The sequence below is a fragment of the Conger conger genome, chromosome 11, assembly GCF_963514075.1.
Source record: "Conger conger chromosome 11, fConCon1.1, whole genome shotgun sequence".
NCBI lineage: Eukaryota > Metazoa > Chordata > Actinopteri > Anguilliformes > Congridae > Conger > Conger conger.
This window is the reverse complement of record NC_083770.1, coordinates 12,853,147-12,879,230: the sequence shown is the minus strand read 5'-3', so window position 1 is coordinate 12,879,230 and position 26,084 is coordinate 12,853,147. Positions and strand designations below refer to the sequence as shown.

Genomic DNA, 26,084 nt, shown 5'->3' with positions numbered 1-26,084 from the left:
TGATTAGCAACGGATTGTGAGCAGATTCAAAGAAATATATTTGAGTTTTCGGCAAGCTTCTATTTCTGGGCATATATTTTTCGCTATGAATGCTTTTTGGGTAGTCGTATTATTGCATTTATGTGGGTTTTTGTATTTGGGCGTTTTCCTTGGCGTGTTTATCTTTTCTCGTCTCTGACTCCGACTGAAAGCCACTTCCTGTCCTGTTATCTTGTGAAGGATCCGTCCTCAGAGCCTATTGGCTGTCGCAGGTCGTCTCGCCCAATTAGCTGAGTACACTTAGAGTAATTAGGTGTTAGTGTCACACATGAGAAACGAGTGTCAGGGGGAAGGGGGGGGGGGTTGTGTGGGGAGGGAGGGCTGGGGAGGAGAGGATGGGTTTGGGTGGATGGAGGGAAGGAGAGAGAGGGAAAGAGAGAGAGAGAGAGAGATCAGCGGAGATGTAAGGGCGCGCGGGGCCCAATGGTTTATCAAGGGTGATTAATGATCGGGGCAGGTGGCGGTGAAGAGCATTTGGTAATTACTGGAATGTAAATATGCTTGTTGTTCTCAGGCTGGGTACTCCCATACTGTGTGTGTGTGTGTGTGTGTGTGTGTGTGGCGTGTGTGTTTGTCATTCTGTCTGACTGTCTCAGTGTGTGTTTGTCTCAGTGTGTGTGTCTGTATTTGCACATGTGTGTGTGCGTGTGTCTGTGGCGTGTGGGTGTGTGTCTGACTGTGTCAGTGTGTGTGTCTGCATTTGCGCGTGTCTGTGTGCGCTTTTGTGTTCATGGTCTGTCAAATTAAGATTGTGCATTATATCAGTCACTTGTCAACTTTTTTGTGTGCTTGTAATTACAGCTTGTAAATAACTTTGTGTTTTGAGGCGCCCAAAGTGTACATCCCTCAGACAGCGCACACAGAGATTTACACTTCTGCAGTGCTTTCACTCTCCTGATGGGCCACTTCGCTCTCCGCGCGTCTCCACGCGTTATGGAGAGCTTTCAGAGGCAGAACAGGGAACACATTTTTTTGTTGTTGCGTGTTTTATCGCTAACCGGCAGGCTCCATCTCAGACACTTACTTGGAACGCTTTAGACACCCACACAATCGCTGTGGATTAGCCGCCATTTTAAAATAGACGTTTTCACTAAAGCTCTCGTAACATTCTTCTTTCGTACCATGGAAGGTTTTTGCGTAGTTTATGTGACAATCTGCAGACAGGGTTGTTTTCATCAAGGCTTTTGGTCCAGGTCTGATAGGCACTACAAAAACAAAATTCCTGTCTGGCACTTGATGAAGACTGTCTTCCGGAGAGTTCCAGCACGGATACCGGCTGTTCAGGAGGGGAACGGTGTCACTCGGTTGACGAGGCTTAATTGATAGTGACAGGAACCCAGAACCTACCGCTCTGAATCTGTACGAATGCACGGCCGTGTAGTCCTGAGGACGTGCTGATTAATGCAGACCTGGGTCAAATACATTCAGTGTTTCGGATTCAAATACTTCTCTGTGCTCGACTGATCTTGCCTGCCGCAAGTGAGCCAACTTAGAGGACCAGAAGGAGGACCAGCATTGCACTCTTTGAAAGTAATAGGTTCCAGTACACCAGACAAGCTCTGAAGTATATAAAAGTATTTGAATCTAGAAAAATTACGTATTTGACTCATGTGTGGATGGCCATGATAAGGGGGAGACGCCAGCATCATGTGAAATGGTCTTCTTCTCTTTATTCTCTGTCTTCTCTCTTTGTCCAAACTCACTTAACAGTTGATTAGACTAAGCAGGGGACAATCCCCCCTGGAGCAATGTTGGGTCCCAGTCATGTACCTTAGCTACTAGGCTACAGGTCCCAGTCATGTACCTTAGCCGCTAGGCTACAGGTCCCAGTCATGTACCTTAGCCGCTAGGCTACAGGTCCCAGTCATGTTCCTTAGCCGCTAAGCTACAGGTCCCAGTCATGTACCTTAGCCGCTAGGCTGCAGGTCCCAGTCATGTTCCTTAGCCGCTAGGTTTCTTCTTACTCTTACTCTTCCTCGCCCTCTTTGTTTTCTTCTTCAGACTCTTACCTTGTTTCTTCATCTTCATTCCTCCTCTTCCGTTATTTGAAGTTTTGAGGTTGGAGAAGCTGGCGACAGACTACCGCCGTGAAGCAGCTGCTGAAACGGGCAGGACACCCAGTCCGGCCTCTCCCCGTTCAGCAGATTACGCATGCTAATATTTTATAATACTTTGGTAATATATGATAATATATGTTAATGTGGGGCCACTGAACGAACGGTGCAGACCTACACCCATTCCAGTAATTGTGTTAGATTTTTTTTCTTTTTCCCCCTCTACCTTCTCTCCCTCAGCCCATTTGTCCGTGTCATTGTCAGAGTCTCCCTGTGTCCTAAATACCGCCCTGTTCTTAATGTATTTAAATTGGACTTCAAATTAATTTTCAACCTGCGCATCATAATGAGTTCCATTTTCCCCCCCTCATCTATCAGATTATGGCCGTACAGGAATATGAGGGTTATATAACAATGAGATCTGACCTCTTCCGTGGCACCGTAGGTTAAAGCTAAAACCTCGACTCAAATTAACCGCTCTGTTCAAAGAACTCCCTCTCTTCAAAATTCTTGTAGCTTTTCTCTGTTCCTTTTATTCGGTTTTTTTCCCCATGTTTTTTTTCTTTTCATATTTCATAAAAGAATCGCAGAACAATTCACTTTTTTCCGCCGTTTCCTAGTAGGTTGCCCGGGGCGTTTTTGCGAAGCACGGAAAATGGGCGCCTCTCAGCGAAATATTAAATACATTTTTAAAATGTGTCCCTTTTGTATGATGGAGCGCTGCGCGAATGTGATTGTGCCGAACATTAAAAGCATTTTTAATAAAAGTCTTGTTATTAAAGATGGCGGGGCGGTGAGAAAGGGTCGTTGGGGAAAGCGTAATTCTTTGCAGGAATGTCAAGCAGGGAGCCCGTTTAGCGTTAATGTACCTGTGCAGCCGCTGAACGCTGACCTTCCAGAGGAGGAGAAACGGTTAGCGCTGTCTCTAGAGCTGTGTGCTTGCGCTCCCTCTCTCCGGAACGTTCTCCCAGTCTGAGCTCTGTGCCCTCCTGTTCCCTGCTCCTGTTCCCTGCTCCTAGCCCTGCTCCTGTTCCCTGCTCCTAGCCCTGCTGCAGTGGGAGTCTCTCTTCGCTGACGTCTTCCTCTTGTTTAATTACTTTAAAAAAATGTTAACTTGAAACATCTGTTATTGGAAGCAGGGTTAATTAAGTAGGCATAAGACGGCTAATTTTATATCTGTCGTTGCACTGCAGTCGGTCCGTTTGTTGTTGTTGATGTGGATTTGTGGAGATCCTTTTTCGGTCTCTGTTCCAGAGGTGGTTGAGCATTCTGTTTGATGACATCATCGTTCAGTGGCCGTGTCATTGCCCCTGATTGGAGCAGGGCAATTGAGGGCGTGTTCAAACTGCTGACTAATTTGATATGATTTCACTCTTGCTGCTCTTGGCGTATTGCAACATTTTAGTATTATTGTTGTTATCATTATTGCGAAGCAATGCCTTTCTGGACGTTATTTTCGAACAGTCTCTGTTGTGATAGAGAAGCAGGCTGAGTTCTGACAGTTGTTGTTGAGGCTCGCCCTCACCTCAGTCACCCCAGGGCTGTTTACACTGGAGTTTGTGTGTGTGTGTGTCTGTCTGTCTGCGTGTCTGTCTCTGTGTGTATCTCTGTGTGTGTCTGTGTCTGTGTGTCTGCGCATGTGTGTGTGAGTGTGTCTCTGTGTGTCTGTCTGTCTGCATGTCTGTCTGTGTCTGTCTGTGTGTGTGTGTGTGTGTGTGTGTGTGTGTGTGTGTGTGTGTGTGTGTGTGTGTCTGCACACAAGTCTCTTGCCACCTGAGTGTGTGTGAGCACGTGTCTTTGTGTGGGTCTGCATGCGTGTGAGTGAGTGTGTGTGAGCATGTGTCTTTGTGTGGGTCTGCATGCGTGTCTGTGAGTGTGTATGAGCACGTGTCTTTGTGTGGGTCTGCATGCGTGTGAGTGAGTGTGTGTGCGCACGTGTCTTTGTGTGGGTCTGCATGCGTGTGAGTGAGTGTGTGTGTGCGCGTGTCTTTGTGTGGGTCTGCATGCGTGTGTGTGAGTGTGTGTGTGCGCGTGTCTTTGTGTGGGTCTGCATGCGTGTGTGTGAGTGTGTGTGCGCACGTGTCTTTGTGTGGGTCTGCATGCGTGTGTGTGTGTGAGTGTGTGTGAGTGTGAGCACGTGTCTTTGTGTGGGTCTGCATGCGTGTGTGTGAGTGTGTGTGCGCACGTGTCTTTGTGTGGGTCTGCATGCGTGTGTGTGAGTGTGTGTGTGCACGTGTCTTTGTGTGGGTCTGCATGCGTGTGTGTGAGAGTGTGTGCGCGTATCTTTGTGTGGGTCTGCATGCGTGTGTGTGAGTGTGTGTGCGCACGTGTCTTTGTGTGGGTCTGCATGCGTGTGTGTGAGTGTGTGTGCGCACGTGTCTTTGTGTGGGTCTGCATGCGTGTGTGTGAGTGTGTGTGCGCACGTGTCTTTGTGTGGGTCTGCATGCGTGTGTGTGAGTGTGTGTGCGCGCGTGTCTTTGTGTGGGTCTGCATGCGTGTGTGTGAGTGTGTGTGTGCGCGTGTCTTTGTGTGGGTCTGCATGCGTGTGTGTGAGTGTGTGTGCGCACGTGTCTTTGTGTGGGTCTGCATGCGTGTGTGTGAGTGTGTGTGCGCGCGTGTCTTTGTGTGGGTCTGCATGCGTGTGTGTGAGTGTGTGTGCGCGCGTGTCTTTGTGTGGGTCTGCATGCGTGTGTGTGAGTATGTGTGTGCGCATGTCTTTGTGTGGGTCTGCATGCGTGTGTGTGTGTGTGCGCACGTGTCTTTGTGTGGGTCTGCATGCGTGTGTGCACGAGTCTGCGTCTGTGTGTGCGCTCACATAAGTAAGGCTGTTTATTATGAAACAAAATGGCGTTCCCCTATCATTGCATTTGGAATAGATTTGTCCCCTGATTCTGATCGGTGCCTATAAGTGCCTGTAAGAGAGGCTTTGCTGGAAACCGTGGCAACCATAAAATCCCAAATTAAACCCTTGCACAGTGTTTTCACACTGAGACGGCACAAAGGCACCCACTCCCTGCCATAAAGGCGATTGTTAATATCTTGATGAAACGTGCTTCCCTCACTCGCGCCCCATGATGTCTGTGTCTGTGCGATACCAGTGATTTTGAACGACTCCCAGCTTTGCTTTCCAACGGCTCTCTTCAAACTGGGGTCAAAGTTCACAGATTTCTCCGGCTGGTGGACAAAGAGAGGTAAAAATGAAATCCTTCGCTCAACCCCACCAGACATTCTGGGAATAGAAAATGAGCAGTCTGGAGTTAGCAAGTCTGTCTGTGTGTGTGTCTGTGTCTGTCTGTGTGTGTGTGTGTGTGTGTGTGTGTGTGTGTGTGTGTGTGTGTGTAAGGTCGCACAGCAAATTTATTTATGTGCCAGGGTGGAATTGTCTCGGCTTCAAGCAGCGAACAAAGTAACATTTTCCGACAGGGAAGGGCGTGGAGGAGTGGCCGGGCAAACCGAGCGAAACGGACAACGTTCTAACATTCCGGACAATTCCGCGCACTCATTCCGCCCCCTAAAAACTGAAATAACTTTCTTTCTTTTTTCCCCCACAGACGTGTGTCCTTGTGACATTTCAGATCTGGATTGGCTCATATAGCTGCTGTTCCACTCGGACGGGTTTCAGCCTACAAGGCCCTTCAGGTCTGCCCATTGCGGGGCATTACCATTCCAGTGCAGTGTTGCAGTTCGGCTGTCGTAGTATCGAGTTGTGAGCAACAGTAGCCATTTGAAATTTTGCCCGTAGCTTAATTTGCCACTGAACTTGGCTGAACCTACGCAGTAATTGTTTTTTTATCCTGAAAACAACATTGGGCTTATTAGTATCTACACATAAGTAAATAACTGAGGTTTGTTTCTGCTATATCAATTAGAGTAGATTTTTTTCCTCTGTAATCAGCGGAGCTGTGTAAGCTAATTGTGGCTCATCTCGTTGGGGGGTGTTTTATTTTGTGGCTCTTTTCCCGCTTCTGGCGTCTCGTATTTCACCGGCGAGGCGGCGGGGGGGGGGGCGCTCCCGGCGAGGGGGAGCAGTGAAAGTGGTCTGGCTCGAGTCGAGGAACCCCCTTTATTGGTCCTTTAATCTCGTTTGATTCGTTCCCACTGAGCTAATGGAGTCAGAGACATTTGATTAAATGACATGTTATGAAGACATCTCTCTCTATCTCTCCCTTTCCCCCACTCCCTCTCTCTCTCTCTCTCTCTCTCTCTCTCTCCCTCTCTCTCTGTCTCTCTCTCTCTCTCTCCCTCTCTCTCTGTCTCTCTCTCCCTCCCTCCCTCCCTCTCTCTTCCTCTCTCCCTCCCTCAGGTTTAATTTAAAGTGCTCTGTTGGCATGACATCTTGCCGAGGCGGCAACAGCCATCCGTCAAAATAAAAGCCGCTAAGTTGAGATTCGGGACAAACCGATCAACTTGTGTCGGCCGTCCCGCTTCATTCCCCCGAGTCTGGTTCAATTGGGCTTGAAAAGCCTCATATTTTTTTATTTATTTATCTATTTATTTATTATTTGTGATTTCAGGGCCGGTAGCAATAACAGCGTCTTTTCATAGCGGTTAAGGTACGTGACTGGGACCCGCGAAGCTGCGATAAGACACAGCCGTTGGGCCCGTGAGAATGGCCCTTAACCCCACACTGCTCCAGGAGGGATTGTCCCCTGCTTAGTCTAATGAGCTGTAAGTCGCTTTGGATGAAAGCGTCAGCTAAATAACGTGTAATGTAATACTGTAATGAGGACATGTGTGTCTGAGCATATTCTGTCTCTGCTACCACCATTTACCTCTGGGTTAAGATCTTATTTCAAAGTTCATTACTATATTAATGGCTGGAGTAATTTGACCCCCCTTTTATTACTTCTTAAATTTATTTTAACGCTTGTACAAGTAAGTGCAAGTAGGTACAAGTCGTAACGCTTTCTGTACTGCCAATGACGTTTTGAATACAGCGATTCAATTGGATGTCTTCCCAGTAGCAAATTGTTCAACTGTCTCAAAGTGCGATTGACTGAAGCAGCGGTTCGAGAATCCGAGCCAAGTTCTCACTGAGATGTCAAAGTTCTTTATTTCCTTCTTAATAAAAGCAGAAAGCTCTTTTGGCTTTCAGTTACAGCTTCAAACTTCGCCAAGGTTATTTTGAGGCCTAAATAGATGTCTGCCATAATCAACCTTATTTGATCCAGGATGACATTTGGCATTTAGCATTTAGCCTTTGATTTCTGGAGCTTTTCTCAAGTAATTACGTTAATGTTTGCTCCCAGCGTCTCTGACCGTCTGACACAGCAGAACCAGCCTGGCAGTTCTGCGTTTTTGCGGGGGGGGGGAAATGGGCAGCCGTTCTGCATAGTGGCAAGGGAACTGGAGCACTTCTGTCATACATTTCAGCAACCAGTCAGACCTGGGTCAAATCTGTCATTGTTTTGAATTCCAATGCTTTTCTATGCTTTACTGGGCTTGTCTGGAGTATTGGAACCTACAGTATGAAATACTCTCAAAAAGTGTCAACATTGCCTGCTGGTCCTCTTGGTTGGCTGCACCAGGCAAGATTAACGGAGCGTGTGAAAAGTGTTTGAATCCAAAGCATTACATTACATTACATTATCGGCATTTGGCAGACGCTCTTATCCAGAGCGACGTACAGTTGATTAGACTAAGTAGGAGACAATCCTCCCCTGGAGCAATGCAGGGTTAAGGGCCTTGCTCAAGGGGCCAACGGCTGTGCGGATCTTATTGCGGCTACACCGGGATTCGAACCGCCGACCTTGCGGGTCCCAGTCATGTGCCTTAACCACTACGCTACAGGCCGTCCCGAAGCAATTACGTATTTGACCCAGGTCTGGTCCCACAGGCGGTGGTGCGTCCTGTCAATTAACACTGATGTTAAGAAGGCCGCGGATACAACGGCAGTAATTCACCTCGGTTAGCGATTCTATTGTGTCTTATGTCAAGAGCTCTGTGTGACACTCTGGTAGATGAAATGCATGCATCCTGGTCCCTTCAGTCGTGTGGCAGAATGCACAGAATGAGCATGAATGCATATTTATCTAGTCAAGTGGAGATGTTGTTGAATGTTACCGGCGAATTGGCATTCATCCGTTCACCAACTTTTTCCTTCTTTTTATTTGTGGAGTGACAGGGGAGTTACTCAGTTTTATCAAAGCGGTTTAGAGCAGGAGCGATGCTGTAGCTTCTCCTGTGCCTCCTCTTTCAGGGTTACAGCGCGAGTAGTAATAAAATAAACAGCAGAAATCCCTCTCTCGCTCTGCGTCTCATTCTCTCTTTGCATCTCCCCCTTCCTCTTCCTCTTCCTCTCCTCTCTCATTCTCGCTCTGTGTCTCCCCCTCCCTCTCCTCTCTCATTCTCTTTCCATCTCCCCCTTCCTCTTCCTTTCCTCTCTCATTCTCGCTCTGCGTCTTCCCCTCCCTCTCTCTCTCGCTCTCTGTCTCCCCCTCCCTCTCCTTCTCTCTCTATCTCTCCCTGCTTCTGTCCCTTTTTCCCTTCCTCCCTTCCTCTCTCTCTCCCTCCCTCCCTGTCTTGCTCCCACCTTCTCTCTCCCTCCCTCCCTTTCTCTCCCTGCCTCTGTCTCTCTGTCCCGCTCTCTCCCTCACCCTCTGCCACTCCTTCTCTCTCTCCCTCTGTCTCTCTCACTCCCTCTTTCCCTACCTCTCTTTCTGTCGTCCAAGTTTTTCACAGGAAGAGAGAGATGCGTCCCTTGCTGTAACAGAAAGTGTTCTCTTGGCCGTGTTCCTGGGTGGTAGCGTTGATTGACACCTTGGCCAGTAGGGGGAAACGCACAACCGGCCCACTTCTGTTTGCTTTGCATTCAGTGGAATTATTCAGATGAAGACGCCTGCTTTGCCCACGACACACACACACACACACACACACACACACACACACTCAGCCCTGTTACGTACAGAGTGATAAACACACATACACACACACACACACACACACACACACACTCAGCCCTGTTACGTACAGTGATAAACACACACTCTCACACACACACACACACACACACACTCATCCCTGTTACGTACAGAGTGATAAACACACACACATACACACACACACACACACACACACTCAGCCCTGTTAGGTACAGAGTGATACACACACACACACACACACTCACTCTCTCACACACACACTCAGCCCTGTTAGGCTCAGAGTGGTGACTCTGAATGGGTGAATATGCAGCAGCCTTGCCTCTGAGTGTACAGGCCAGCCCGTCATTAATCAGTGTGAATTTTAGGTGCCAGAAGCAATTATGACTTAATGGAAATGTGTTTGTTTTGTGGAAGGCAGCAACCAAACAGCAATTCCTCTGCACTGCTCCCAGAGTTATGGGCTGCAGTTGCAGTCTGTTCCATGTTCGCAGGGGCTCATTGGCTGTTCCTGACAGCTCTCGAAGCCGATTGGCTGCACCGCCAGCGCTCTCGAATCTGACTGGCTGCACCTCTCGCCAGATGACCTCAGATGCAGTTTAAATGGGGGAGCCACTTAAAGTCTGTTTTGTCCTTAACTGACACACTGATGGCAGGGTCACTGCTACTGAGGTCAGATACACATTTTTCTTCACAAAAAGAACATTTCAAAGAAGAAGAAAAGGCAGTTTTTTCTCTAAAATGACTCTGACCTCTAACTATTCCGACACCCATTTTGTGTGGAGTTTGTGGCCTCAGGTATGACTTGTAACTGCAGATTATGAAGACTCCATCAGCTGCACTTAATTAAATTATCTATAAATACAGTCCGTGAGCACTTTATTCGGTATTTATTAGACTTACTTTTTAGACTTATTGATTTTCTGCTTCTGTAGCCTATCCACTAAAGAGGTTTCTTGCATTGTGTGTTCAGAGAAGCTCTTCTGCATACCACTGTTGTAATGTGTGGTAATTTGCATTACTGTCACCTTCCTGTCAGCTTCTACCAGTCTGGCCATTCTCCTCTGACCTCTCTCATTAACAAGGCGTTTCTGAGATACTCAAACCACCCTGTCTGGCACCAACAATCACTCCAAGGTCAAAGTCACTTAGATCACACTTCTTCCTCATTCTAACATTTGGTCTGAAAAACAGCTGAACCTCTTGACCACGTCTGCATGCATTTATGCATTTAGTTGCTGCCCCATGATGGGCTGATTTAAATATTTGCATCAACAGGCTGGCGTACAGGTATACCTAATAAAGTGGTCACTGAGTTTATATTACAGTATACTATTAATTTGATGTTTTTGGTCCATGAGAGGGAGAGGGACCAAGTGGTGAAAGAGTCTTTGGCAGGTGGTAGGATTTAAAAAGATGAATGAATGTGTTCTGTTATCATTGTGCAGACATTTTGTTAACACAGAGTGGTCACTGTGTGGAATAGCATACCAGGCCATGTAGTGGAGGTAGAAACACTGGGTGTTTTCAAGACCAGGCTTGATACAGTGCAAAACTAGATCTAGTTTTTAGGTCAACTAAGCCTTAGATACACTTAGTGGAAAATGGTGAGCATTGTTGGGCTGAATGGTCTGTTCGTCGTTATGTTATGTTATGTTATGTTATGTTATGTTATGTTATGTTATGTTATGTTATGTTACAGTACGTAGGACCTGATTAGCAGGAGGTAGCCTCAGCTACAGGCTTGCAGAGAGCTAACGTGCTATCAGACCGCTAACGTGCTACAGAGATTTATGCGCTTCCTCCCCTGCTGCGTGAGGGGCTCCTCGCTCCACTGTCTCCTGCAGGGCGCGCGCGCTGTTAAGCTGCCATCTGCATGGATTTGTGTGCCGCCGTCGAGTCACGGTCAAGCTGCACCAGACTTAGTCAGCTGTAAACAGACGTCATAAAGATGTACGGAGCTTCCCTCCGCTCTCCGCCGCGAAATGAAATCAATCTTAACGCCCGCGGTGTATTTCCTTCAGGGGAAAGCCCCGAGTGATGTTAATGGGCATCTTCATGCGCAGTTAAGATCCACTGCTTCTGCCTTCTTGAAAAGCGTCAGAATCCAGCGACGTTTATTTGGGGAGGGGGATTTTCGGTTGTTTGAGACTGTCGTTGCAGTTGTGTAGTGACAATGACATAACAGTGAAGACTGAGCTGAATGTCAGGAGCCGAAGCTGAATTAAGGAGTTCCAGTCCCCCCCCCCCTTCCGGTTCATTCTCTCTGAATTCTGCTGATTCCGCAGCGGCTGGATTTTGTTTATTAGCGCTGTGCTTAAAGCCGCTTCCGGGAGTGCGAGGACCTCCCGGAGAGCCCTGGGAGGGATTCTGGAGAGCCGTGAAGCCCTTCTCCAGACATAGATAAAAGGCCTGGAATCGCCAATGTGATTATTATAATCTGGGCTGCCCGGTACTTCCGCGCGGCTGAGCGTGGATTCATGGGCCCTGAGAGCACTGGAGAGTCAGGTGGGAAGGCGGGGGGGACCCCCTACGGTCATTAGTCTTCTGAAGAGCAGTTTGTTTGGAATGCTGTTTTAAAATTCCAAGTCAGCGTTCTAGAACTCCGTTGCTTTCCGTTACCAATAGCGACCGTTGCATCAGGATTAGAATGTTCAGTTAAGAACATTTGCGTTCTTACCCCTTAAGGGCAGGGTTGGGGAACTCCAGTCCTGGAGGGCCGGTGTGTGTGCAGGATTTTACTGCCACCAGTTACTCAGGCTAATTAGCCCATATGCACAATAATCGATCCACTCGTAAATTAGACCACAATTAAATGCTACAGGTCAAGAACATTAATCAGCTGATGTTTATATCACGGGATGTGGCTATAAATGACAGATCGTGTAAAAGACTGGGCTAATTAAATTATTAGGAGCAGAAGATGGTCTGAAATCCAGAAACAGGTATGGCCGACCTTGCCCATCCCTGCCATAAAGGTCAAATGTCAATAGCCCTCCAAACTTCCTCCCATGGATTAACTTTCATTGTTATTTATTTACGCATTTTTGTCTGTTTTGCAAAATGACCGAAGAAAAATGGAAGCAGTGCACTTTTTGTTCTTTCTAAAACAACAGTTTTTAATTTTCTGCACAAAATCATTTTTCCAGCGGGATAGCGCACAGAGGGAGGGGTGATAGTTCACAGTTTAAAAACAAACATGCACAAAACAAAAGCAAAAAAAAAAAAAAAAGATTTAAATCCATTACATTTGGGTCTGTCGGAGGCCCTCCTCCTGCTGCTTTGAAAGGGGGTTTTGCCGGAAGGTTCCGGGGGTGAATTTATGGAGTGTCAGCGTGTGATTTATGAAACCCCTGGGGCGACGCACGGTAAGGGCCCCCATTACCGCTCAGGCTGAAGACCCCGAGTCCCTGAGCAGAGTGTGTGAAATCACCACAGCGCTGGAGTTTAAAGAACACACGCACTCTCTTTCTCTATCTCTCTGTCTCTCTATCTCTCTGTCTCTCTATCTCTCTATCTCTCTATCTCTCTCCCTCTCTCCCTTTCTCTCTCTATCTCTCTCTCCCCCCTTTCTCTCTCTCTATCTCTCACCCTCTCTCTCTCCCTCTCTCTCCCTCCCTCCCTCCCTCCCTCTCTCTCTCTCTCTCTCTCTCTCTCTCTCTCTCTCTCTCCCTCTCTCTCCCTCCATCCCTCCCTCCCTCTCTCTCTCTCTCTCTCTCTCTCAGAATACATAACCTAAGGGCGGATTGTCGTCATAGCAGCCAAATGAAATTAGAAAGAAGAGTGAATATTTAACTGATGTATTTTTCTTTTTCTTTTTCTAAACATGTCTTCACAAGTTTCCAGGAACAGAAATTGCCACTTGGAATGGGAGGTGCTTTTCGATAATTTGCGATTTCATACGATTTCCATTCTGCAGACAAAAAATATATATTATTATATATATATATTTATTAATATAGATTTTATTATTATTTTATGGGAAAAGGGGTATAATGAGCCAGCCTGGTTCAGCTCTACAGTGGGAAAGGGCTATAGTGAGCCAGCCTGGTTCAGCTCTACAGTGGGAAAGGGGTATAATGAGCCAGCCTGGTTCAGCTCTACAGTGGGAAAGGGCTATAATGAGCCAGGCTGGTTCAGCTCTACAGTGGGAAAGGGCTATAATGAGCCAGCCTGGTTCAGCTCTACAGTGGGAAAGGGGTATAATGAGCCAGCCTGGTTCAGCTCTACAGTGGGAAAGAGCTATAATGAGCCAGCCTGGTTCAGCTCTACAGTGGGAAAGGGGTATAATGAGCCAGCCTGGTTCAGCTCTACAGTGGGAAAGGGCTATAATGAGCCAGCCTGGTTCAGCTCTACAGTGGGAAAGGGCTATAATGAGCCAGCCTGGTTCAGCTCTACAGTGGGAAAGGCCTGGTCCAGCTCTAGTTTGGAGTAATGCTTGGCATGCTATCAGGTTTCGGCGAGCTCTTCTCATTGATACATTGATAGATTATGTTCTCTATGAAAGCCCAAGGGTAAATGGGATTAATCGCTCTATCAAAGCGTGTCTTGATCCATGACCGTCATTGAGGGTGGTTTATGTGCCCAGGGTCGCTGTTGCCTGTCTGTCCCTCAGGAAAGATGGAGAGGTATCGATTTTCCCAGACTTACCCCTCAAGTTTTCCAACATCTTAAAAATATGATCTTTTTTTTTTTTTTCATGTTTTTAATCTGAGGGAGATGATGAGGAGGGTAATCTATCAGCGATGCAGCTTCGGAGCGTGGATCGTGACTGAGAGCACTTCCGTAATTACTCTCCCAGGCCTTGAGTGGAGATGTCGGCGATGCCAAACCCATCCCGGTGTCGCATTCCCCCACAACTCCAAACTCCCGCAGCGCTTCCATTCCCAAGCACTAGATGAGCACTGATTCCAATTTGTAAATGGAAAATGTAACTAATTTCACGAGTACATCAGAATATGTCAATTTATTTTATTATTAAGTTGAAAGCATGTGTTAAATTTTAGTCATTTAGCAGACGACTCATAAGTGCATAAGTTCCTCAACAAGTTGAAAGGCATCAAATCCATAAATAGCAAAACACGCGAAAGGGAGGACTAAGGTACAGTGTGAAAATGTGTTTTCAGTCTCCGAGGAAATATGGGGTGGGATTCTGACAGTGGTAGGTCAATCCGCCGGAACAGAGAACAGCTCTGAAAGTCCATGAGTTGAGAGAGGTCCTGAGTCTCTGTACAGATTTACTTACAGAATCAGTTTTGCTGAGAAAAGTGATCAATTGAAAATAATAAAACAAAGAGACGCAGCTGTCTGTGATGAGGCCACTTCTACAGCATCCCCGTTGCGCTGACAAATTCAGCGAACCTTAACTGGAAACAGCAAAGGCATATTTGGTGCATTAGGATGTTTGTGGCTGGTACTGTATTCAGTGCATACGTGTTGCCGCATACTGTACATGCACACGCCCGCATGCTCACGCACACACAAACACACACACACACACACTCACTCACACGGATGCACACACACGCACACACACGCACACACACGCAAGCACACACACACGCCTGCGCGCACGCACGCACACACACTCCCCTCCATTGATCAGTGGTGTCATTTCCTGCTGGGTCAGCAGTTATTTATTATTGTTATTATTTATTTATGATGCCGCATTACTCTGGCCTTCTTAGCTTCAGAGACTAGCGGCTCAGAAGCCGCGGAACCCCTCGACGGGCTGAGGTTATTTACGCGTTTTTCGCCCGTGCCAGCGCCTTCTGGGAGTTTTCGCCCATGCCCGCGCCTTCTGGAAGTTTCCGCCCGCGGTCCCATGTGTTTCCACGTCGGCGCGTTTGTATGGACGTTGCAGTCCATATGTATTTGGACAGCGGGACAATTTCGGTCCTTTTGGCTCCGTGTTCCTCAACGTTAAATTTGAAATGAGAGGATGAAAACGAGGTTAAAGTGCACACAGTCACTTTTAATTTCAGAGTATGCACTGTACCCGTTCATAATGGGATTTCTTTGTAGAAATTCCACCTCTTTTTGTATATTTGTATATGTATGTTGTATATCCCATTTTAGAGGACCAAAAGTCATTGGAGAGTTGACTTTGGCTGTTGCTTCTTAATGTCAGTGAAGACATGTTTTGTACAGTTTGTGTGTGTGTGTGTGTGTGTGTCTGTAATTGTATGTACTTGTGCATTAGCATTTTCTCCTGCGTGTTGGTAGTGTGTGTTTGTGAAACGAGTCCATTTTGTGTTGATTTGGCAGTTTGTATGTGTGTCCGTACTGTACCGCGTGTTCGTATTTTTACACCCGTGCACCTGTAAGGCGTTACTGCACACGTGCACCCCCCCACACGTGTGCACGTGGACCTTCACGCCATTGATCATGTGTTGCTCGGTCAGCGTTTTCCCCGGCAACGCTCCTGCGTGGAGCCGGACTCTCGGAAAAAGCGCTGACTTTGGAAAACGAAGCGCATTACCCTCCTCCGTCCTCCGCTAGGTTCCGAGACCCTGCTTCTCGCCTCTAACATTCCTCCCCTCGCCCGCCAACTTCTCTCTGAACATCAGTCGGCCCGGCCAGTCCCCGCGGACTCCGGGAAGATCACTTTATCTCTGAGCTAATAATTCATTTATAATTATTTATAATAACTGATCACTGTATATAACTCTATGGCAGCATCTCATGACTCAGTCTGCCCGGTAACAGCCTGAATGTAACCGCTCCTGATTTCAGAGTCAGTTGAAACATCGAGGCACGCATTTGGCCTATCAGGCTTTGCGATGTCGCCGCTGAGCTATAACCTTTGACCTCTAACTTCAGTTCAAGACTGTACACCATACATTCTTTAGACCAGGTCTTCACTCCTGGTCCTGGAGAGCCGCAGGGTGTGCTGGCTTTTGTTTTTCGCCTTAATGTCAGCAACCAATTCAGGTGAGGTGAGTTAACTGTGCAATCAATTACTTTAATTAATCGATGAAGCGCTGAGTAACAACAAAAGCCAGCACACCCTGCGGCTCTCCAGGACCAGGAGTGAGGACCGCTGGTCTCGATACTCGGGGCCTGCCTTCCTTCAATCCACTCTGCTTCTTGGCTACAGGAGGTTTCTGTTGGTAACTGGGGTTGGTTACAGTACAATACTGAACAGCCCTTGTCATGGTGCTGTTCTTGGTCATGCTCAGACCCCTTATCACATCTTTTGAAGTTTCTTCACCTTCAACGGCAGCGAGGCAGAACTTTGGGTGTTTTGAACGCGCGGCTAAAGATCGGAGATGCCTCGTCTGGGCAGTCTCTGGTGCCGCTGCACTGAGAGGGATTACGGGTTAGTGTGAGATTTCACTGACATTTCTGTGAAGGTCAGAACGCGCACGGGTCGGGTCGTGCCCCTGCTGCAGTGGTTCTGAGACTCCCGTGTCATAGATCCCGCTGTGATCTCGGCTTAATGGCCGCCAGGAAGCACTGCGTCCTGCCCAGTTACCTCCATCCTCACCACCGCTCCCTTTCTCCCTCCTTTTCCCGTCCACACCTCTGCTGCCCCCCTTGTCCATCGACCCCTTCCCCACACCTCTGCTGCCCCCCTTGTCCATCGACCCCTTCCCCACACCTCTGCTGCCCCCCTTGTCCATCGACCCCTTCCCCACACCTCAAAGGCGGATCGGGGCACCCCTGTTTTCTGCCTCATTTAGTAAGAAAATGACTGCAGTTAGGCTGTAATTTCCCAACCAGATGCACTCCATACATTACCTTAAACCAGCACTGGACATGAGGACTGGCCTCACCTCTCTATCTCTATCTCTATCTCTCTCTCCCTCTCCCCCCCCTATTTCTGTCTCACTTCCCCTCTCCCTTTCTCCCTATCTGTATCTTTCTACCTATCATATATCTATCTATCCATCTGTCTGGCTGTCTCTCTTTCCCCCTATTTCTCTCCCTCTCTTGCCCTCTCTCCCCCCCTCTTCCTCCCTCTCCTGTCTGACTGCTTTCCTACCTCTCATCCATCCATCCATCTCTCTCTCTCTCTCTCTCTGTTCAGTAGCCTGTAGCTGAGGCGCAGGTTATGTGGGGTTCGGCCTCATTCAGATTCACGTCAGTCCTCGGCGGAACTGCGGTTATTTAAGGCGGCGCAGACTCGTTTCAAGTCGCCCCGAAAGTGCCCATCTGTTCCACGTGCCCCCTCCGACACCGGGGCGCGCGTAGGGGCTGTAACCCTGATTCACGGGCGCGGCCGCTCTCGTGGGCGTCCTCCTGGTGGCCACCACAGAGTTAACGACCGCCGCGTTTTAACCATCATGTGGGGTTTTTTTAACGTACTCTGAATACGAGTTCTGAATACGTGTACTGAATACGAGTTCTGAATACGAGTACTGAATACGAGTTCTGAATACGGGTACTGAATACGGATACTGAATAAGGGTACTGAATATGTAAAGCTAACGCACTGTGTTCTCGGCCCGTCCGGTTTAATGGAGGGCCACTGGGACGGGGCAGGACCGTGTGCGGTCGGCATTCCTAACCAGGATGAAAATTCGGGTGGGGGGGGGGGGGGGAGCCGGGGGTCAGGAACTATTAGCAGTTCACCCTCGGAGTTCCAGAAGAGATCTCTGACTAGATCTCGGACTTCAAAACCTTAAACTCGTCAACCCCAGAAATAAATGGGAATTCCCGCAAAGTGAAAGTTGGTCGTCAGCCCATTTTATTGCAGCTCTACAGAACGGCCTCCTAAAGGAGTCGGGTTGGTCGATTCCAGGCGACGGGAGTAACACGGTCGTCTTCGTATGGTCAATACCACACGCCCTGATTTGATTATCGGGCGGGATCGTTTGGGAACGGGAACGGGAACGAGCGCGCTCACTGGAGAGGACTGGAGTGCCCAGTACGCTGAAACTCCGCTGTGCTGTTGGGAACCGGGGCCTTCAGAGATCTCAGTAGTTACCTAGAAGCCTCTCTGGCTCTTATTTGGAGGATGGGTTATTGCTGAGCTCGCAAAGAAAGCGGTTGCATTTCAGCATTCTTGCGTTTGTGTGGTCGGAGGGTTGGAAAGTAAAGAATGTTCCGGAAGACTAACAATTTTACCTTTTTTTTTTTTCCCACGCAACTCCCCCGGAGTTCTATGCTGAGATGTAAGGCCAACAATTAAGCCTACGGTGGGGCTTCCTATTACAGACTTCCTCTGGAAAAGTTTATAATGAAACAAAGCGTGGCTAGAAATATGCTCATGGGAGGCGCTGTCAGGTGAAGCAACAATGAAATACACACATAAAGAAAATAGTCACACGCAGCAGAAACATTGTGATATATGCCAACTGGCCTGCCTCTGGGACCCTACGGGTTTACCTGTGTGAGTGTGTGTGTGTGTGTGTGTGTGTGTGTGTGTGTGTGTGTGAGTGTGTGAGTGTGTGAGTGAGTGCGTCTGTGCGTCTGTCTTTCTGTCTGTCTGTCTGTCTGTCTGTGTCTGAGTGAGAGAGCGAGAGAGCGTGTATGCCTGTGTGCGTGCGTGCGTGTGTGTAAGAGGCCAGGTGTGTAGGTGTGCTTTTCTGTTACCTGCAGTACTGAGCGCCTCCTGTCATGGCTCATAAAAAGTACAGTGTTTGGCACGGGGGTGTGAGGTGGGGAGGAGGTCATTTAAATCCGGCTCTCTTCTTCCTCCCTCCCTCCTTTTCTCCCGCTTGGCTTCTCTCCCCCTCTAATCATCTCTCCCCCTCTCATTAATTCCCTCTCTCACTCTCCTCCCTCTCTCTATTCAGGATGCTTTATTGGCAAGAAATGCATCTCTAAACATGGCCAAAACAATAAACTAACACTGACTCAATGAACACTGTACAGATTCAAAAACAAGGACATGAAGGCTTTCTGCTCAGTGTAATTCAGCTCTGCATACTGAATACTGAATTTATTCAGTGGCAGCCACACCCTTATCTCCATGGGCTTTCTGCTTGTTTTTACGCTTTAGGGCTAGTTGATGAATATTTGCTGTGTATTTTGGTTGTATTGTAACAAAAATAAGAATATGCTTTTGGATTTCAATGTGAATCAATATGGATCAATTAAGAAATAGTTTTTGTAATCCACCATAACTAAATACATTTTTTATTGGTGTTTGGTTTTTTTGCTCATTTAGGTAGAGTATAAATATTAATAAGGATTTGGTCATTTTCAGGAAGATTTAATGGGGGGGTTAATCTACTGGTGCAGGTGTCATGGGAGAGGCCACAAGGTCAGTATCAGGGCTGAATAATTTAAACAGCCTGCAACCCGGCTGTCTTTTACTCTCCCCCCCCCCCTACCTGGAACTGTTTGAGGTGCAGAACTTTCCGGAAAAACCGAAGATTCCCAGCGACTGTACTAAATGTGGCATGAGCAAGCCGTGTGCAGACAGCCAGATTTTTGACAAAGCAGAATCCTCTCTGCTTTCTCTCCTTGTCATTCACTCCCTCCCGCCATCCTCACGGCTGGCTTCCGGAAGCTTCCGTCAGGCCCGTGCGTGAACCGCTCTGACACTGAATGACTGAAAGGGTTGCGAGTTCATATCCTAGCTTGGCCATCTGCAGCAGTGCGTCATCCACCACCGCAGGGCTCTGGTCATGTGACTGGGTTCTGAGCTGAGAATGTTCCGGAATAACACGGGCGCATCCACAGGTGACGGTTCAGTGCTGCGGCTTTGATACCGAGGCTGTCAGCCTGCCTTTCTAGTTAGACGTCTTCTGAAGGCTGAACTTGCTACACCTGGCTCCAATAGATAACTGAATCTGACTTTTATGTTTGTATCTATCTGGATAATATCCTGCCGATAACGACTACTGTACTGCATGGAGATGTTTTTTTTAATTTTAATTATCTATATTCCCTACATGGAAAGTGAAAAGAAATTCGGCCTGATTGATTTTTCACCTACTGTAGCAAGTTTTAAGAGAGCCTGGACTTTTCCACCTGATCTATTATGTTCATTAAATTCAATTTTTAAGCAAATGGCCGCATTAAATCCAAAGAACCCTAAAACAGACTACACATAGGAAAGATAATGTTGTGTATTTATTATCCTATTTATCTTTGTTTTCGTTATTGTATTACGCTTTGCTGTCACAGTCGCCCAGTTCAGTTCAGCTCCTAGTTGCCGATTCTGTGCTCTGAAATGGGAGAAGATGGTATCCACTCTTGAGAGATGGTAATGTACTCGTATTCAGAGTACCCCCTTGTCCCTTCTCCGTGATCGCGAGTGATCAATAATCTAAGCCCCAGCACACAGTACAGACAAACTGTCAGCTCTGCTTTCCGTGTGTCTTTACGAAGAGAGGGAGTAACGTTTGCGTTTGATGTAACGGGAAATAAACTCCGCTATATGCAAAAGACCTGACGTTCTCATAATGTACCGCATACAGCCTGCCTTAGCGTTAAAAACGCCTTGTTTGCAAAAAACGCAATAAATAAGTCAAGCCTCTAGTTTGCTCGCCGATTCTGTTTCTCTCGAACAACGAGAGAATGTGGAAGTTATTTTTTAAGTGAGGACGCTAGCTCAGCAGCAATTAGATAACTCTAATCCCACTACGTGTTCTGCATTAGCCTTTTCTTTCTTTTTTTTTCTTTTTTTTACAGATGCTGCCTCTTTCTCTAATAGCAGGGGGGATTTGCTTTCGTTGTTTCGATTCTGTCGATCACGTGGCGTTCGGGACACGGATGGACTAACTGCTTACACAAGCTTTACCCTCATTACCAAATGGGATGGGAACAGAAAACACAGCTTGAGCACGTTGCGGTGCTAATAACAGAAGCGTCATGATGCTTTCTTTTTCCAATTTTTTTATGCATGTTGCTGAATTACCCCAGAGTGGGCAGGCTACTGCAGAATAGCATTAATCTTCCTCCGAGAGAGAGTTCATCTGAACCAGCATTTCGCGGCTCAGTGACTCGTAGTCTTCCGGTTCGAATCTCCAGTGGCCATTCTTGCCTTTTCTGATGGCACAGGTGTTTGAAATTGAATGCCTTTATGAATCTAATAAGTTGTATAAATGGGTAGTGTTTCAAATATAAATTCTGTTGGGTTGTCCTTGGTGAAACTTGAGTTTTACGAACATCTTGTACCGTTGTTCAGTTGGCTACCCGACTGTAACACACCGCTACACACCCCAGTCCAGCCAGTGTGGATGATTGATTTGGAAAAACTGCAATTTGCTTCTATGCTCCACAAGCTTAGAACCGTAGTGGACCTTGAAAATAGACACAATCCTGTTGTTGTGGCAGTTTCAGGAACACATTTTAATCCTCCTTCAATTTGACGTTTTTTTTACATTTTAAACCTCCTTCAATTTGACGGTTTTTTGACATTTTAAACGTCCTTCAATTTTTAACAAATGTTTATTATTATTATTATTATTATTCTAATATATTAAAATGTATTTAATTTCCACCTTTGTTGCTGTTTCTCATCACCGTCCCCCAGTGTGATTTCAGAGGTTTAAATAAAGATTGATTCTTGATTGATTGATTGACTTGTTCCTGTTCTCTGCTCCTGAAATGGATTCGCTCTGAGAAGTGGCAGTGACTTATTGCAATAATCTCTATTTGCCGGTGTGACTGCCGGATAATAAAGACGGAGGACGGTTGTTTGTGAGTATAAATCCATTTAGGGTGGTGTCAGAACGGTAATGATAACGTTAATTATAATAATTATCGTAATCATAATGGTAATAATGCCACGACAGTGATATTTCCTTAATTAATCACAGCAGTGTCTCGCCTCATCGCTCCCTAATAGCCTGCTGTTGTCCCCCGCGGAGTCGCGGTTATCTGATTGGCCGCCCCCCAGAAGGCCGCTTCTGATTGGCCGTCCCGCTAAGAGAGCTATTACCGGGGAGCTCTGGGGATTAACCCAAGAGAAACCGCGCTCCACGCTCTGTACTGCGGGCCAGGAAACAGGAAGCCCTCCTTGACGCAGGAAGTCACGCGTGTATTGTGGGGAGCTACGGGTGGTGGCATTCCCTGAAGCGGGGGTAAAACTTTTGGGGAGGGGAGATGGGATTGTGTCCCGTTTCCCAGGGATGTAATACCTGTAATTAGCGGATTAGCCTGTCTGATCTCTTTAGACCTCTGTCAGTATTCACTCTGGGAATTCTGACTTTAGATGTTTGGGGGATGTGGGGATGTGCTATTGGTATACACCAGTTTAGCAGTGGCCCTACCAAAAAATAAATAGAAACTTATCTTGGCACATAAGCGTATGCGTGCGCACACAAACACATGCACACACATACGCACCTTCACATACCATACGTGCACACACGTACTCACACGCACACACACACATTCTTCAGAGCAGATTTCCCACATGGGACTCAAACCTACATCCATCTGTTCACTTCTCTTAGCTGTGTTGTGTGTGAATTACCACTAGATCCCCTCTCTTATGAAATATGCTTTGTAATATTTGCATGAGTTTGAGGAATACATTTCAGTTAATAAATTTCAATATGTCATAATTTACCTTTTTGCCACATAGAAGGTTGCCAGTTTGGTCGTATATATTGTAGCATTTATGATATGTGATATATTTATGATGTAATAACACTGTGCATATGCATATGAATATTGATGTTGTTTTCCGACATGTGCAGTGTAATATATTTCCTGCATTAAGATTTTATAATGTAACATGTTTCCCTTAGGGGACAAACCTGGACCACTGCTGTGCGCTAATGTAAATCCCCTCTCTCTCTCTCTCCCTCTCTCCTTCCTGCTCTCTCTCTCCATCATAACCCCTCTCGTCATCTCCCTCTCCTCACCCTCCCTCTCTCTTTCTCTCTCTCTTCCCCATCCTCTCATCTTTCTCTGCTTTTTCCCCCTCCACCCTCTCTCTTCCCCCTCATCCATCTCTCCCTCTCATCCCCCTCTCCTTTCCTTTTCTCTCCCTCTCCCTCTCCCTATTCCTCTCTCCTTTCCTTATCCCTCCCTCCACCCCTCTCCTCTGCTCACCCACTCTATCCCTTTCTTTTCTCTCTATCCCTCCCCTCCCTCTCTCGCTCCCTCTCTCCCACTTCTCTTTCTCTCTCTCCCCCTCACTCCCTCTCTCTCCCTCTCATCTCTCTTTCTCTCTCTCCCTCTCACTTCTCTCTCTCTCCCTTCTCTCTCCCTTGTTCCCTCTCTCCTTCTCACCTCTCTCTCCCTCTCTCTCTCCCCCCTCTCTCTCTCCCTCCCTCTCCCCCCTCTCTCTCTGTCTCTCCGTCTCTCTCCCCCTCTCTCCCCATCTATCTCTCCCTCTCTCTCTCCCCCCTCTCTCTGTCTCTCTCCCCTCTCTCACCTCTCTCTCTCCCTCCCCCCCTCTCCTCTCTCTCCCCCCTCTCTCTCTGTCTCTCTCCCCCCTCACCTCTCTCTCCCTCCCTCCCTCCCCCCTCTCCTCTCTCTCCCCCCTCTCTCTCTCTCCCTCTCTCCTCTCCCTCCCTCTCTCTCTCCCCCCTCTCTCTCTCTCTCTCCCTCCCTCTCTCTCTCTCTCCCTCTCTCTCTCCCCCTATCTCTCTTTCTCTCTCCCCCCTCTCTCTCCCTCTCTCCTCTCCCTCCCTCTCTCTCCCCCCTCTCTCCCTCTCTCCTCTCTCTCTCTCTCTCCCTCTCTCCCCCTATCTCTCTTTCTCTCTCCCCCCTCTCTCCCCCCCTCCTCTCTCTCTCCCTCTCTCTCTCCCCCTCACTCCCTCTCTCTCCCTCCCTCTCTCTCTCCCTCTCTCCCTCTCTCTCCCTCTCACCTCTCTCTCCCCCCCTCCCTCTCTCTCTCACCTCCCCCCCCCCTCTCTCTCTCTCTCTCTCTCTCTCCCTGTAGCTGGCTCTGTTGGACCCAGTGCACAGTGTGTCCCTGCAGCAGTGTGTGTATGAGAAGCTAAAGGCGCAGCAGCAGCTGATGGGGGAGACGGGGTTCCAGTCGCTCATGGAGACGGTGGACTCCGAGATCCTCCGGCAGCTCCAGGAGTTCCTGCAGGGCATGTGACCCGCTGACAAATGACCCCCCCCCTCGCCCCAGGGGTCCCCGTGTGCGGGGCGGGCCGGGGGCGGCCCAGGGGTACCGCGCGAAGAAGGCGGGTTGGACCCGAAACGCTCCGCGCTGCTCATTGGCCGATGGACACCGGTGTAAAGGAACGACTCAGTGTTTACAGTGTTTCTGCAACAAGAAGAAAGAAACGCGAGTGTAATTTTTGTATTTATGTAAACTACGGAGGCTATTTCGCATGTCAGTGCTTTTTTTGTTTAGTTTAGAGTTTTCTCACTCAGCCCCAGATCAGAAAAGATTCAGATTTCTTTGGCATTCCCCTGTCGTTGTCAGACAGCGTCATCCGCCGCCAAAAACAGACCTCGCCCTGCCTCATGAGCTTCAGCGGCTTCGCTTCCCCCGCACGCCTTTCTAACGACGCGCACGTCCCAACACTAGGCACTACCAAATAAAACGCTCCGCTACACTTTTCCAGGTTGCCAGAGGGGGAGGAATAGGATGCCAGGTCTGAGCAGAATCCCCCCTGACTAAGAGGCTTCATGCCCGAACTGCCCAGCTGGGTTCGACCAATGGGGGCTGCGGGATTGGAGCGTGATTACGTTGCCATATGAGAGATCGCCATGTTGGGGGAGGAGGAGGGATTCGATGCCATATCACAGATCCTGCTCCCTCAAACTGTACATGTACACACTGTGATTGAGCCCAGTAGCAGAAACGATTAAAATAATGCAAGTAATAACAAATAATATCAAAGGCCTTAGACACCAGGGATCATCAAATCACAGTCCTCGAGGCCTGGGAACTGCCGGTTTTCCGCCCTCCCTTTACCTGGGAGTCAGGTGTGTTCACCCTCCCTTTACCTGGGAGTCAGGTGTGTTCACCCTCCCTTTACCTGGGAGTCAGGTGTGTTCACCCTCCCTTTACCTGGGAGTCAGGTGTGTTCACCCTCCCTTTACCTGGGAGTCAGGTGTGAAGACAGACTGGCCTGTCAGTAGCGATGACTGTTCAGTTAATTACCCAGGAGAAAAGAAAACCAGGGCCGGGTTTGGATCCAAGGGCTCGATTTGATCATCTCTGCTTCAGGCCGTCTCTACGCCTTAACCTACCTACCTACCTTTGACATTTTTGAAACTGTTTTTGTGTTTTATTTCGATTTTCCCAGATCATGTACTGACTGAGGTAGGGTTGCCAAAGGGGAAGGCAGAAAGGGAGTGTTTCTGCTTCTGCTCGTAATTAGCTTAGCCAGCACTGTCATTTCTCAGCAAATAAACATCAATAAAGCAGTACATGGTTGAACGACTACAAAATTGTTTGTGGTTTCAGTCATTGGGCATGTTATTTTTTTGTTTTTGTCTGAGAATTAATAAGAAATATATTAATATAATAAAATAAATAAATAATAACCTGGCTGGCCCCACACCTGTGTGTGTTTTACACACACACACACACACACACACACACACACACACACACACACATTCAAATGCATACGTACATGTACAGTATATGCACAATATGCACATACACATATACACACCAAAATATCAGATTTTGAGGTTCGTCAGTAAGATGATATTTTGGCTTCATGATAATTTCATTTTTTATGTTGCTAAATAATGTCTTGGTCAGACATTTGTATATGCACCAACTACAGCTGCAGGCTGCAAGTGCATCCTAAAGAATTTACTCTGGTCAAGTGCAGGAGTGAACCCGCATCATTTCTAGAGCTTTATTAATATTATTATATTAATGGCATTTGGCAGACGCTGTTCTACAGAGCGATGTACAGTCGATTAGACTAAGCAGGAGACAGTCCTCCCCTGGAGCAATGCAGGGTTAAGGGCCTTGCTCAAGGGCCCAACGGCTGTGCGGATCTTATTGCGGCTACACCGGGATTAGAACCACCGACCTTGCGTGTCCCAGATATTTACCGTAACCACTATGCTACAGGCCACCCCCTGAGATGCAGTCTTTCTCTGCTCTAAGATGCCGTCACATTTCTGCCGGAGTTCTGCTGGTGTCCCCCCGCCAGCTGTTTGGTAAATTACCCAGAATTGCAAACGCTTGGGACCCCACTCAATCGGGCGAAATTCCCTGACTCGGATTCCCGACCGAGCGATTCCCATCACCGGGCACTTTAACGTTCCCTCC

At 47.8% G+C, this 26,084-nt stretch overlaps 1 protein-coding gene across 1 annotated transcript in view; it reads left to right on the top strand.

The window, feature by feature from the left end:
- ipo11 (importin 11) overlaps positions 1-25,240 on the top strand; it is a 180,455-nt gene extending 155,215 nt beyond the window's left edge. The window contains exon 30 of the mRNA XM_061260129.1: positions 23,769-25,240. Within this exon, the coding sequence (XP_061116113.1) occupies positions 23,769-23,933 (165 nt within the window). The 3' untranslated portion in view covers positions 23,934-25,240. The remainder of the gene's footprint in view (positions 1-23,768) is intronic.
- Positions 25,241-26,084: the final 844 nt, after the last annotated feature.